Genomic DNA, 14,922 nt, shown 5'->3' with positions numbered 1-14,922 from the left:
GACTTCAGAGCAGCCTTCTTTAGCCCCTCAGTCTAGATCAGCCTCTAAATCCATTGCTAAAAGCTTTAAACAGCACTCTGGCCTCAGAACCAGCCCTTAAGGCATTCAGATCTGGCTAAAAAGCCCATGAGAGTTTCTCAGGCATGGAAAGCCAAGACACTCTGGCAAAAAATGACCTAAGTGAAAGATCTTTGAGTGAGATCCCAGTGGAAAGAATGGGCCATCAAAGAAGGAGGTACCTTTCTCTGAAGGGAGGAGAGAACTTCCACTTTGACTATGGCCTTGTCTAAATAAGGTCAGAGTTTGAACTCGAGAGGCTTCCATAGCCTTGGCAGCTCAGGACAAGAGCCTTGGGTGATTACTGACCTCATAAATAAGAGTGTCAGTTGTTAACAACAGGAGTCACTGTGCACTTGCTCCCCATGTAGGATCTCTGTCCTTAATGTGTTGTACTATGTGAATTAATGGTAAAACTACTCTTCAAACAGTACTTTATACTTTGTGTGTCTGTGTAGGTGCAATTTGTTGAAGTCTTAGTGTATAGTAAGTTGATCTTCTGTATATAAAGATAATTAAAATTGAATCTTAATGAAGAATGGGATGGGAGAGGGAGTAGGAGATGGGATGATTTGTGGGTGGGAGGGTGGTTATGGGGGGAAAACTGCTAATCCAAAAACTACTTTTGAAATTTATATTTAGTAAATAAGTTTTCTAAAAAAAAATCTAGTACACATTGCCCCTTTTATATTTTTGACATTCCAACTGGAATTCTTTATTTTTGCAAATGTGCCTAGTGTGTGTCTCATCAGCCTGTGTATGAGCTCCACTGGGGGTAGGGGGCAGAAACCGGGACCCAGTCATTGTGTGCAGTATCACTGTGGTTCTGGGATGTGCTGAAATAGGCAACAGTAATTGTCAGCAGAGTCCTTGAATTAAACTTTGTGGTTTCCCTAATGGTTGCTTCTACCTTTTTGTCATGCTATCTGCCTTTTTATTCACTGCCTAAAATAAATTGATCAAAAAATCTCTTTAGAAGTTTTTTCATAAAGGGACTGAAAACTTAATGCCCTTGACCTAAGTACATACCACAGCCTTTTTTTTTTTTTTTTAAGGTTTATTTTAGTGATTTGAAAGACCGTTACAGAGAGGTAGAGACAGCAAGGTCTTCCACCTGCTGGTTCACTCCCCAGATGGCCTCAATGGCTGGAGCTGCACTGATCAGGAGCCAGGAGCTTCCTCTGGGTCTCCCACGAGGGTGCAGGGGCCCAAGGACTTGGGCCATCTACTGCTATTTCAGGCCATAGCAGAGAGCTGGATTGGAAGAGGAGCAGCCGGGACTAGAACCAGCGCCCATATAGGATGCTGGCACTTCAGGCCAGGGCTTTAACTCACTGTGCCACAGCGCTGGCCCCATCACAGCCTTTTTATTCACAGTATTGTAGTAACTTCTATTGTCTGTTAGAATATGAGCCTCCTCATGGCAAGAATGTACTTATGCTTTTTGTCTCCTCAACTCCTAATACATACTAGGTACATGTAGTTATCCATAAATGCTTGCTAAATGATTGAATAAGCAAAAGAAAATAGATCAAGAAAGATGATTGTGATTAAATTGAAAGTAAATAACATTGTCAATTTATTGGAGCAGATAATTACAGTGCATGTATAATTTTTAGAACAGTGTGCATGTGGGGTGGGGGTAAAAGTATAATTAAGTTTAAAATACTTCAATTTCTAAATGGATCATTTTGAATATCAAGCTGTCAGTGTTTTTAGTTATAATGGATCATATTTCATTTCCAAGTGACTTCTTCAGAGGAGAATTTTCAGGAAAAATAGAAGAACAGTGTTAAAAGTGAATAAATGTAGATGCCAATGGCTTTGGGGGGACCACATAACAGAATGGCATGGGGTTTGCATTTCTCTCAGACATGAATGTGTTAGAAAATAGAATTAATAGGAATTGGGGTGGAGTAGTAATGTGTCCTTGAAGATTATATATATCATGTTTCCCTCTGGATTCAGAAATTCATGATTTCTTTTTAAATAAATCTCCTCACTTTTTGTTACCTTAAATCACCAAATTGGAAGGAAGCCAAGTGAATTAGAAACAAAGCTTCAAAAAATTCTTGGAAAATTCAACTGAGGGGTGTTTGTTTTGGCACAGCTTTTGAAACTCAGTTTTTTTTTTTTTTTATAATATACATTTTCCATGACCCATTTGAAGACTTTTTTTTTTTTTTTTTTTTTTTTTTTTTGACAGGCAGAGTGGGCAGTGAGAGAGAGAGACAGAGAGAAAGGTCTTCCTTTTTGCCGTTGGTTCACCCTCCAATGGCCGCTGCGGCCGGCGCATTGTGCTGATCCGAAGCCAGGAGCCAGGTGCTTCTCCTGGTCTCCCATGTGGGTGCAGGGCCCAAGCACTTGGGCCATCCTCCACTGCACTCCCTGGCCACAGCAGAGAGCTGGCCTGGAAGAGGGGCCACTGGGATAGAATCTGGCGCCCCAACCAGGACTAGAACCTGGTGTGCCGGCACTGCAAATCGGAGGATTAGCCTGTTGAGCCACGGCGCCGGCCTGAAGACTTCTTGTGTGCATGGATCCTAAAAATGTTTGTACCAAAATAAGCACTTTTTAATCCCATTTCTATGAATTTCTTGAAGTACTGTCATATTTTCCTGTCTATCTTTTCATCTTTTATTAAAAGGCCCTTTCATCTGTTAGCAGAACTTAGCTATAGAGGGTTTTTAAACTGGGGAGAGGCAAATGCAGAGAAGAGGTCTCGGAATCACTTAACTAGACAGGAGAATCTGCCACCTTATCGGAGTGTGATAGGAGAAGAAAATACGGATCTAGGTTAGCTTATCTCGCCTGATTTCAGAATGTCAGGAAGATTCTCTGTTGCACAATCTCTCCTGAAGTAAATAAACTTTTCCTTTCATATAAGCCCTGACTTAAACACAAAAACTAGGCTCTGACCATTTGTGTTCCTGTCATTGCATCAGGATGGATGTCCTAAGGATTGGAAGTCTGTTAAAAAAAAGACTTATTCATTTGCAAAGTAGAGTTAGAAAGTGCTGGTTCAGTCCCCAAATGATGGCAGAAGCCTGGAGCCTAGAGCTCCATTGGGTTTCCCACATGGGTGGTAGAGTCCAGGTACTCGGGTCCATCTTGCTGTTTTCCCAGCATGTTATCAGGGAGCTGGATTGGAAGTTGAGCATCCAGGACTTGAACTGGTGTTCATATGGGATGCCAGCATTGTAGGTGGCCAGTTAAAGTGCTGTACTACACTACTGGCCCCTTGAGTGGGAACCTTGGTAGAAGAAGAATGACAGGGCTTTGTAGACAACCTCAAGCAGTATGAGGAAATGGGTGTTCCTCTGTGATGGGATGCTCTGTTCCTTAGAGACCAAGACAGACCAAGAGGTGGGCAGTGAGTAGAAAAGGATTGGGAAAGGGTGTGGATATCCATGTTTGTGTAGTTAAGGTCATATGAATGAACTCTCCAGTGGTCTAATGGAGGTGAAAGGGGATAGACTTATTTCCAAATGAAAAATAAGCAATGATGTTTGTTTTTATAATTCAATAAATTAAACTACAGAAATTTTAGGGAAACAAAGCCATCTCAAAACTAGTCTGTGCTGGACACCACAACTTACTGAGATCCATGGATCTTCTGCCCCTGAGAATCTGCTTTCTGGACAGACACTGGTGTCCCTAAGATGAGGCCAGAAGGAGGCTATTCTAAGTGGGTGGCTGGTGGTGGTAGCTGTAGGGCTTCATGGGCCTTCTCCCAAGATGCCCAGGTTTTGGAGGGAGTCTGACAGTTGTGCTTTCCAGTTCTGTGATTCTTGTGACTTGCTCTCAATTTGTATATGATGACAGTCTAAGAAGAAACAAGAACTAGGGGTCTTGCTATTATGATTTATCAAGATTTTCAGACATTGAGAGAGCTTTTCAGTGTCTTGGTTTTTAAAATCTGGTGGATAAGGATAATTTTAGTCTTATGATATTGCTGCAAATATTAAATGTCACCAGGCATCAAGCATTTTCAACAGAGGGAGGTACATAATGAAGTATTAGCTATGACGAAGACTGACAATGACAAATGTCTGTTGGGTGTGAGACTGTTTAAGCCACCTTGTTTAATTCTCAAAACCATTGTTTTTATATAAGTACTTTTAACCTGTTTTACTAGAAGTCAACCAAATTACCAAAGATATACAAGTAGCCAACTCCAGAGCAAATGGAGATTCAAACCTAGGTTAGTTGGGCACCAAGGCTCCCCTGAATTTGCCCACCTCTGAAGTCCTACGTGCATTTCTTAACTGGAACCTCTAAAAGCTTTGACTGTTACATTCCTAGAGTGGTTCTGAAAGCTCCCACTATATTCCTATCACAGCTTGCCTGGAGCTTTCTTGAATTTTCCCACATCCCGATTTTATTATTTTTTTTTCTTTCAGCAAACTTTCCCCTGTCAATCCCTCCTTCAGTGTAACCTTGTTAGCTTTGAGGACACACCCCTGGCTAGGCCTGGCTTACAGAACTGTGTCTCTCCGCCCCTTTCCTCTACTTTGGTTTAAAGTGTCACCAGATGCCTCTGGCACACTCCCTTTGCATTTAGCCCTCACAGGGGCAGGAGGGAGGAAGGCTGGACCCAGAACTCGTAGTCCTAGGGTGATAGTGAAGGGGTCCTGGGGAGCAGTGACTCCCCTCCCACCCCATTTTCCATTAGCGCTTGAAGAAAACCAGCTCGGAAAATGAAGAACTGCTGGTAAGACCATGACGTTGGGAAGAGTGCTGGGGAGATAAGGCTGTGGTCTATCAGAACCAAAGTTCTGTGTTTTTTGCAGTGAAGAGGTGAGGAGAGAGGTGACAAACGGTAAGAGCAGGGAAAGAAAGAGATGAGAGAGCAGGACAAGAGAGTAAGCGTGAGAGACAGAAAAAGCAGTGATGGAGACAGCCATAGGAAGAGAAAGGCAGAAAATCTAAGCTAAAACAGATAAAGAAATAAGTACAAAAACAATGAGGTAGGTAATGAGAAAGGGAAGTTGATATTTTATTAGAGATAATGGAAATGGGTAAATTCATTAAACATCTCAGGCTTCAAAGTAAAATAAAGACAATATTGGGATCTGAATACCTAAATTAATAAGGTTTATCAGGCTTAAAAATATGAAAGCAGCTCCTATCTGAGGAACTCCTTTTTGAATCATGTTTGCTTCTGTCCTCTTCAGGAAAATTCCAGCTTTCTTCTTCATCTGCAGCTTCCTGGGACCCTGGGCATCTGCGGCAGTCAAGCGTCGCCCAAGTAAGAGCTAGAATTTCTGGATTCAGAAATAATTCCTTGTTTCCAGAAGTGACCAGATAGGGCTGTGGCTAAGTGAAGACTAAATGGGGTTCACTTTCCATTCCTGCCTTGAGCCATGGGCATACCCCAGTGAATGGTTTTCTGAGGTCAATGTTGGGTATGGGAAGGAAGTCCTGGTTGTGGTGACTGTTAGCAGAAAGACTGATCTGTTTGTTCCAGTGCTTAGCACAGGGCTGGTTCCTATGATGACTGGCTTCCTATAATGATTGATTCCTATAGTGATCCAAATGTTGGATGGATGGATAGATAGACTCCAATAATCTGGAGTTAGGGGAGGTGAAGAATATATATCACAATGACTGGGCCAAATCATGTAACTGGGAAATGCGTTTTCTGGAACTTAGGAAGTCTTTGACATTAGGGAGTCTCAAAGCACTGAGTTTGGACAGTTACAAGAAGCCTTCCTTGGTGGTGAAGAATGGCTTCTTCCCTACAAGCTGCCATGTATAAGGAGCTCCCAATCCTAGCTAAAGATTTCTCATACTGAGGGTTTATTTCTTTTTATGATTATTTTCTTCTCATTACTCTTCTAAATTCTATGGTTCTAGCAGTAATCTAAATGGAACCTTTAGTCTCTTAAAATGAATTAATAAACTTAAATGAATTCTTCATATTTTAACTAGTGTTAGTGAATCCAAAGATTTCCCCAGCCACCTCCTGTATTTGGCAAGTATACCTAAGAACTCTATTCTCCAGAAGCCCCATTGAATTGGTTCAAAGTTGGCTCTGGATTTGTGGTGTTTGAGGAATATTTTCTAGCCCAAACCATGAGAAGTTTTCCAGACAGGCTTCTAACCCTGTGCCATTCAGGACATTGTACAATTCTGGTTCCAAAAGGAACAGATTCTCGACCTCTCAAATGAGTTATTTTCCCAGCACACACTATAAAAGCAACTTTGTGCCTTGTATCTATTGCAGGATGATTTGAAGATAAAAGAAAAAAACGTAATTTTAGAGGAAAAGAATTAAATCCAAATATACTACTTATAAACAGTCTGGTATAATCCTATATTTTAAATAGTTACTCAGTTGTTATTGGTATACCCTGCCATTCTTGTACTGCATGAAGTAGGATGACATGCTATCTCTTTTGCAGGATTTCCTGTCAATTCAAATTCTAATGGTGGAAATGAACTCTGTCCAAAAGTCGGGATTGGTCAAGATGATTTACCTGGCAAGTAGCAAGTATCATATTGAAAATGCATGCTTCTTATAACCTGATGTATTTTTCACAACTTTCCCAAATAAAAGAATATAACCAATCTCATTTTTGGACTTTTCGCTTGTATTCCCTTTCAATAGGGTTTGACCTGATCTCTCAGTTCCAGATAGATAAAGCAGCATCTCAAAGAGCTATCCAGAGAGTAGAGGGATCAACTGCATTACAAGTGGCTTACAAGTTGGGAAGTAATGTAGACTTCAGGATTCCAACCAGGTAATATACTTCAAAAGCATTTTTTTATAACGGACAACTATCCAGGATTAGGAAATTTTCTCATGCTCAGTGTTTCTTGGTTTGTGATTTTATTTAAAGATGAAGGAATTTATTCACTTACCTACTGCTCTCCATGTTTTCAGCATGTAATTTACTTTTCATTGCAGTTTTTTTTAAAAAAAAAAAAACATTACTGAGACTATTATACATTGATTCAGGATATGTTCTTACTGCTTGCTTTCTGTTTTCCTATAATTTGTCTGGTTTTGACTGAAAGGACCCTCTGTGAAAAATACCAGAGGTTAAGCATAAATTTAACTAGGAGCCACAGAGTGGTTAAAAGACTCACAATGGTGCTGTTCAAGTACTCTGGTGCTGAAATAGAAATAGACACCCAGTGCTTAGCTCCTGGCAGACACAGAACAAAAGCAAAGCTAAAATTGTGATAGCAGAAAAAAGAATGAGTAATAATAATTACCGCAACCACTTTACTGCTCTCCTTCTTGGAAGCTAAGCCTTTAATTCCTTAGATTACTTACAACTGAGGTACTTTATGTATAAATATGAAGAGATGCTATCATCATGAATGAGCTTCAGTGGTTTAGTATTTCTATCACTTTCATGCCTTATTTGTGTCTTATGATTATTTCATTTTACTATACCAAAAAGCAAACAATTCAGCCTCCTTTGATAAACAAGAAAATTAGGACTGGGATAGAAATTAAGGTAAAAAAGGTAAATAATGATTAATGTTCTCATAATCTCAAAAGAATATTATAGAAACCTAAACTTCCATAAAAGAAGTTTAATCAAATTAGAATCTGCTATAATATAGTGCCATAGTGTAGACAGAAATAGACATTTTGAAAGTACTATATATTAATACATTTTTATAAGTTTACTAACATAAATCTCATCATTATTATAACCCTGTAATATAGGAAAATTATTAACCTTATTTTTGGGCAATAAAGCAGACATATAAAATGCTTAATTTGCTTGCATAAGATCACAGGGTTGGGATGTGAATTGAATTCCAGGTAGAATGGTCTCAGAAGTTGTGCTTCTAACGACTACTTGATACTGATCATGGGAAAACCATTCACATTTTGAAAGAATAAGGGCATGAAAATGGCTATAATGACTTTATTGCTTATTGTTTCTTATGTTCAGAAGTTGTGCTTTTAAAGAAGCTTTATAATTTTTGTTTTTTTACTTTAATAAAATTATTAAAATTAGAACCCCAGAGGTGATATAATTTTCTGATTGATGGACCATTAGGACTGTCAATTTTAAGTTTACAGATTGACCAACTTAAGGCCTAACAATCTCATCTTTGGTTTTTCTCTAAGTGTCTAGGGCTATCACTAAGTACTATCCATAGGCAATAAAACTGATGTCTCATATTCACTATATTTGACTACCTGGTCCCATGAAGATCAGAACTCAAGTTTTCTTGTCTAAGTTTATCAAAAAATGAGGGAAGATGGATAAAAGAATTAGGAGAAATGAGAAAGAAATAAAAAGAGGAGGGAGCAGAGGGCATTTGACCTAGCAGCTAAGGTGCTGGTTAAGATACCTGTGTCCCACATGGGAGTTCCTGGATTTGATTCCCAGCTCTGGCTTCTAGATTATTGCTAACGCACACCTGGGAAATGGCAGGTAATGGCTCAAGTGCCTGAGTCCCTGCCACACATGTAGAAGTCTTGTTTTGAATTGCTGGCTCCTGACTTCAGCCCAGCCCAGTCATAGCTGCTATAGGCGTTTGGGGAACGAATCAATGATGGCAGATGCTTTGCCTTTCCCTGTCTCTGTTTCTCTGTGTCTGTCTCTTTCTAATTATTTCAAGAGGTAGAGAGGAGGAGAAGGAGGAGAGTTAGAAGGCTGAGATACATAAAATACCAAATGGATTGTAAAGTCTATTCTTGGGCAAGTTACTTAAGCCATCTTTGCTTCACTTCTCAGTTTAAGATTAGAAATGACAGAAACAATGGAGTCACTGTTAATAAGTGAAGAGTATTCAAATGTAGTCTTGCATACAGTGGTGTTCAATGTTGACTACCTATGGTAGAGAGCGCCAGAAAGGAGCATGTACGTGAATGAGTCTTTTTCCTTAGTGGATCCTTTACTTTCAGGGGTTGTCCAAGTCCTCACTCAAACATCTGGTGGCAGAGAGTTAGGGATTGGAATTGTTCTCGGGCCATACATGGAGTAGACAACTGTCATTCTAAAAGACCTCCTAAGGCTCTAAGACAGTAGGGAAAAAACAAACAAACAAACAAAAAAACAACTAATAGGAGTCCCTCACAAGAGAAAGAAGATCCATGGTATAGGAAACCAATGTGATAGTCAAAATTTATTACTTACCTTTTCAATCTTTTTCTGATACCTTATTTTTTCATGTTGCTGCATTTTAGTACAAATTGAATCTATGAACAGATTCAATACAGTTCATAGATAGAATTCTAAGAATATAATGATATTCCCTTCCTGTCTGACATCTCATTCCTCTCCCTTTCTTTCAATTTTAATTTTTTTGCAAATTGAATTTGTTAGTTTGGTTTTACAGTTTTTTTGTTTAGGCACAATGGTTTCACCTTCTTAGCCACTTAAAACATGTTAAGTTTGTTTGTCAAAAAAAGTCCCTAACTTTCGTTGTGTTAAATTCATAAAGAAACATTTCAAAGTCCAAGGACTTCTAAAGCTTTTATTCAAACCCTGTAGCTCTCCATTTAAGGTACTCTGTGCAGATTTTAATATAATGAAATAAATCATTCATAGATCCAACTTCTAAATCATGTACGCTGTCAAGTTTACTTACAATGTGCATAGCATATTTGCAAGAACAGAATTTCAGGTGTTCAAAAAGACCATGAGGCTGCTTGTACTATAAATTGGAGTTGTGAAAGTGTTAAATGACTCTAGGGATACACAAATACGTGTGTTTTATTAATGTGGACAATAAAGTGAATTTTCTGCTTTTACATATTGACATGCTGTGCTAACCTAATTTGAAAGGTGAATATGATTATGATCATGTGTGTGTATATATATATATACATATATATATATTACTTGCAGAAATACTTGGAAAATTTTATGGGAACTGTCATTAAAGGTAAATTTATTTTGAAATTACATAAAATTTTAAAACCATGCAGAGTTTTTTCATAATATGCATTTTAATGTGCTTTTTGAAGACCACTTGTGTACATGGATTTTCAAAATTTTTTGCACTTAATCCAATTCTATGAATTTTTTTTAAGTATTCATATCTTCAAAAGGTTCATGGAAAGTAAGAGTGTGTGTGTGTATTTGTGTATAATCTTTATCTGTAGGAAGAGATGGACAGATATCCTTGGCTTAACAATATGACTATAGGCCGGTGCCACGGCTCAATAGGCTAATCCTCTGCCTGCAGCGCCAGCACACTGGGTTCTAGTCCTGGTCAGGGCACCAGATTCTGTCCCAGTTGCCCCTCTTCCAGGCCAGCTCTCTGCTGTGGCCTGGGGGTGCAGTGGAGGAGGATAGTCCAAGTCCTTGGGCCCTGCACCTGCATGGAGACTGGGAGGGGCTCCAGGCTTCAGATTGGCGTGGTGTGCCGGCCGCGGCGGCCATTGGAGGGTGAACCAATGGTAAAGGAAGACCTTTCTCTCTGTCTCTCTCTCTCTCTCACTGTCCACTCTGTCTGGGAAGAAGAAAAAAAAAACCAATATGACTATAAACAAGATATTCTTTTAGTAACCCCACATGCGTCACTGTCTTTAACTTTTATATTTTTAGTTTTTGGCATTACATACTGTAAATCAGAGGTAAATGGAGATATGTTCTATTTTTTTTTTTTAAGATTTTATTTATTTATTGGACAGGTAGAGTTGCTGACAATGAGACAGCAGAAAAGGTCTTCCTTCCGTTGGTTTACTCCCCAAATGGCTGCAATGGCTGGAGCTGCACTGATCAGGAGCCAGGTGCTTCTTCCTGCTCTCCCATGAGGGTGCAAGGGCCCATGCACTTGGGCCATCTTCTACTGCTATCCCAGGCCATAGCCGAGAGCTTGACTGGAAGAGGAGCAGCTGAGACTAGAACTGGCGCCCATATGGGATGCCAGCACTGCAGGTGGAGGATTAACCCAGCATACCACAGTGCTGGCCCTGATATGACCTATTCTGCCTTCAACATATTGCCTCAGTTCTTTGAGTCAGTTGGACAAAGCATAGAGTGGGAAAGAATCCTAAATTATGTCATGTATCTACATAGGTGTCACCTAAGCATGGTACTGGGGCTTCTATAATAAAGACAGAAAATAGTTTTTTTTTTTAAAGATTTGAGAGGAAGAGTTACAGATAGAGGGGCAGAGAAGTCCCCAAATGGCTGCAGTTGCTGGGGTTAAGCCGATCTGAAACCAGGAGCTTCTTTCAGGTCTCCTACATGAGTGAAGAGGCCCAAACACTTGGGTCGTCTTCTGCTTTCCAAGGCCATCAGCAGGAGACTGGATTGGAAGTGGAGCAGCTGGGACTCGAACTGGAACCCATACTGGATGCTGGTGCTGCAGGTGGAGGTTTAACTTATTATGCCACAGTGCTGGCCCTGTTCTTTATTTTTATTTTTTTAATGGACTGAACAAATTCTACAGTTTTGTTCAGTATATCTGTAGATAAACAGGTAAGAAACAGACAACATTTTTTAAGTCTAGAAAAATAATTCTTAACTTCATATTTTACCTTCTTTTATCTTTCTTTCACAAAAACTTCATGCCTCAAAAACACTGATCATGAATAAAAGGAAATCCACATCATTATTTAAAAGAATGAACAAAAGAACCTATTTATAATTTAAATGGATACTTGCTAAATATTATCTTTGAGTAAAGCTTCAAAAACTTATCTCCTAGCTCCAAATTTTTTGAAGTCAGTTAAATGAGATGTATAAACTTTCATAAGGTTTTACAATTATACAAAAGGCAGTATATTATCAATAGCAAATCTTAGGTTTTTTCCCCTAGAGTTATGGAATGCCAATGATTTAGAAAAAGAGTCAAAGGAAATATGACAAAGCAATAGAAAAACAGAATATATATTAGTAAGTACTTGGAGCTATGTGGCAGACAGTTACATTCTTGAAAACAGGACAGTAGGTGGTTCTTCAACTCTAAACAATATTATTAAAAGTACATGTTAAAACTTCTCGCGTTTGACAGATACTAGTGAACTGAAAAATTTGCAGTAAGAATAATGCATATCATCAGTTATATGATCCAGTACCAAAAATACAAACCAAAATGTTCTATAATAGTGACAAAGTAGGACTTGGATGAAAAGAGTACTAAGATAAAAAATTTCACATTTTTGTTACCTTTACAAAATCAACAAAGCAATGAAATTTGTTGAAATGATTGACCCCAATTTATTGAAAATCTATGAAAACAGTTGCAGAAAAATAAAACTTTGATATCAGTTTATAAAGTTTCAATAACTAAAAGTAAAGATAGAATGTCTTAGTAAATTGAGTAGTTGCATTCATTGCTACATATCCTGGAACTCAACAGTTTTCTGGTGTGGGAAGTTTTGAACCCAAGAATACATGTAACTGGCAAGAACACATATGCTGATACAACATATTTGTATATTATTTTTTTAAAGAATTATTTATTTGAAAGGCAGAGGTACAGAGGGAGAAGGAGAGACAGACAGATAGAAAGGGAGAGAGAAATCTTCCATCTGTTGGTTCGCTACCAAATAGCCACAACATTCGGGGCTGGGCCAAGCCAAAGCCAGGAGCCCAGACTTCCTTTCAAGTCACCCATGTCAGCATAGAGGCCCAAGTACTTGAGGCCATATTCTACTGCTTTCCCAGGTGCATAACAGGGAGCTGAATTGAAAGTGGAGCTGCCAGGTTTCCAATTGGTGTCCATATGGAATGCCAAAATTGCAGGTGGAGGCTTACCCTACTATGCCACAACACCTACCCCATATTATTTTTAGTTTGTAACAAATTAAATCAACATAGTTTTAATTTAGATATTCTTCTTGTCTTTCTCTTCACAACTCACAAGAAAGGGGCTGTAGGATGAGTTTAACCTGGAGGAAGATTATTTGGGACCCCAACTGTCCTGGTCTATAACTGTTTTTGGGAAGATAAAATTTTACTATTTAGCAAACACAATTCTTGGCACTTAGTTTTCCTAGCCTCCTTGGTCAGGAATTTTTCTATACTTAGGAGGATAAAGGGATAAGTATATGATCTTCAAGTCTTTTTTTTTTTTTTTTTTTTTGACAGGCAGAGTAGACAGTGAGAAAGAGATAGAAAGGTCTTCCTTCTTCCGTTGGTTCACCCTCTGATGGCTGCTGCGGGTGGCGCGCTGCGGCCGGCGCATCGTGCTGATCCTTAGCCAGGAGCCAGGTGCTTCTCCTGGTCTCCCATGCGGATGCAGGGCCCATGGACTTGGGCCATCCTCCACTGCCTTCCCGGGCCATAGCAGAGAGCTGGCCTGGAAGAGGGGCAACTGGGACAGAATCCGGCACCCCGACCGGGACTAGAACCTGGTGTACTGGCGCCGCAGGCGGAGGATTAGCCTATTGAGCCGTGGCACCGGCCATAATCTTCAAGTCTTTTAAAGGTGGTGCTTACATTTAAAAGGCCTCAAATTTTTTTTAAAACTCAATATTCAGCTTTTAGCAACTTGCTGTCAGCAGAAGATCCAGGTAGCTGGTACAGCTCCAGGTTAGGATTTACAGACAGGCGATGCCTTGGGAAAACTACTGGCCTAACACTGTCATTTAAGGGAGGTAGAAATGATGCAGCCTTAGTTGGCAGATTGAAGAATAACTGAGTTGGAGCAGAGAAGTAAGAATTGATCACTTTTCCCTAGTTACAATCCAGTGACAAGCAAATGGATGCCATTTTAGCATCATGCCTTACCTCCCCAGAAAAGGCAAACATCTTCGGTCTGAATCAGTTTCTAAATAGTCAGCATAGCTAGCGATTCTCAAGGTATTTGTGTGGGCCTAAGATATAGTTATAGAAGTTTCTTACTCCCAGCAATCATGGGAGAAAGAAATATTACATTAAAATTAAAAAGTAAAAATAGTTTCATAAATGAGTAGAGTTTATTTGGATTCCAAATGATCTCCTGTCTTCCTTGTGAATGAAATGCTGCCAAGGCCTTTGCAGGAATGTGTCTTTTGGCTGAGAGGGAATTGCTGAACAGTACCTCTTTGGGGAGCATAAATAGTAACATTGATGGGATTATGCGGCCTTGGGAGTCTTCCTTACCTATGAGGGAGGAGTTTTAAAAATATGTATTTGAACACAGGGCATTAATGTACGTGAATGAACTATGAAGGTCTGTATGAAGTCATGAAAGAACAAACAGCACACAGTTTTTCACACTGTAGCCTCCTGTAGGTCTGGAATCTAAAATAGCATGACGGGGGAAATGGTAAGTAAATGTGCATGAGTACAGAAAACAAGATTTCCATTTATTCTTTCTACCCAGGCATTTGTATCCCAGCGGACTGCCTGAAGAATACTCCTTTCTAACTACTTTCCGGATGACTGGAAGCACACTTGAAAAGAACTGGAGCATTTGGCAGATTCAGGATTCCTCAGGGAAGGAGCAAGTTGGTGTGAAGATTAATGGCCAAACCAAATCGGTTGCATTTTCATACAAGGGACTGGATGGAAGCCTCCAAACTGCAGCTTTTTCAAATTTGCCCTCCTTGTTCGATTCTCAGTGGCATAAGATCATGATTGGCGTGGAAAAGAGTAGTGCTACTCTTTTTGTTGACTGTGTCAAAATTGAATCCTTACCCATTAAACCAAGAGGCCAAATTGATGTCGATGGCTTTGCTGTGCTGGGAAAACTTGCAGATAATCCTCAAGTTTCTGTTCCAGTAAGTATAAAACCACACATGATGGCATAGAACAAAACCAGATTCCTAAAAATCAAACATCTTTGATAACAAGTTACTCATTTAAAAAATTTACTCACTATTCAAAATGATTTCAGTTCTATTTTGGACATGACGTGTACCAAATGGAATGTGAAATTAGAGGAAGTTAAGCAGCTAGCTCCCGGTCTTGTAACTTAATGGGTATTTCCCATTTCCCCTTGTTATGC

At 39.4% G+C, this 14,922-nt stretch overlaps 1 protein-coding gene across 1 annotated transcript in view; it reads left to right on the top strand.

The window, feature by feature from the left end:
* Positions 1–4,757: 4,757 nt before the first annotated feature.
* Positions 4,758–14,922, top strand: part of COL9A1 (collagen type IX alpha 1 chain) — a 102,532-nt gene continuing 92,367 nt past the window's right edge. The window contains exons 1-5 of the mRNA XM_062187571.1: positions 4,758–4,771; positions 5,235–5,308; positions 6,465–6,542; positions 6,671–6,803; positions 14,299–14,695. Of these exons, the coding sequence (XP_062043555.1) occupies positions 4,758–4,771; positions 5,235–5,308; positions 6,465–6,542; positions 6,671–6,803; positions 14,299–14,695 (696 nt within the window). The remainder of the gene's footprint in view (positions 4,772–5,234; positions 5,309–6,464; positions 6,543–6,670; positions 6,804–14,298; positions 14,696–14,922) is intronic.

Source organism: Lepus europaeus, chromosome 3, assembly GCF_033115175.1.
Source record: "Lepus europaeus isolate LE1 chromosome 3, mLepTim1.pri, whole genome shotgun sequence".
Lineage (NCBI taxonomy): Eukaryota > Metazoa > Chordata > Mammalia > Lagomorpha > Leporidae > Lepus > Lepus europaeus.
The sequence above is the reverse complement of the archived record's forward strand: the minus strand, read 5'-3'. Positions and strand labels throughout refer to the sequence as shown.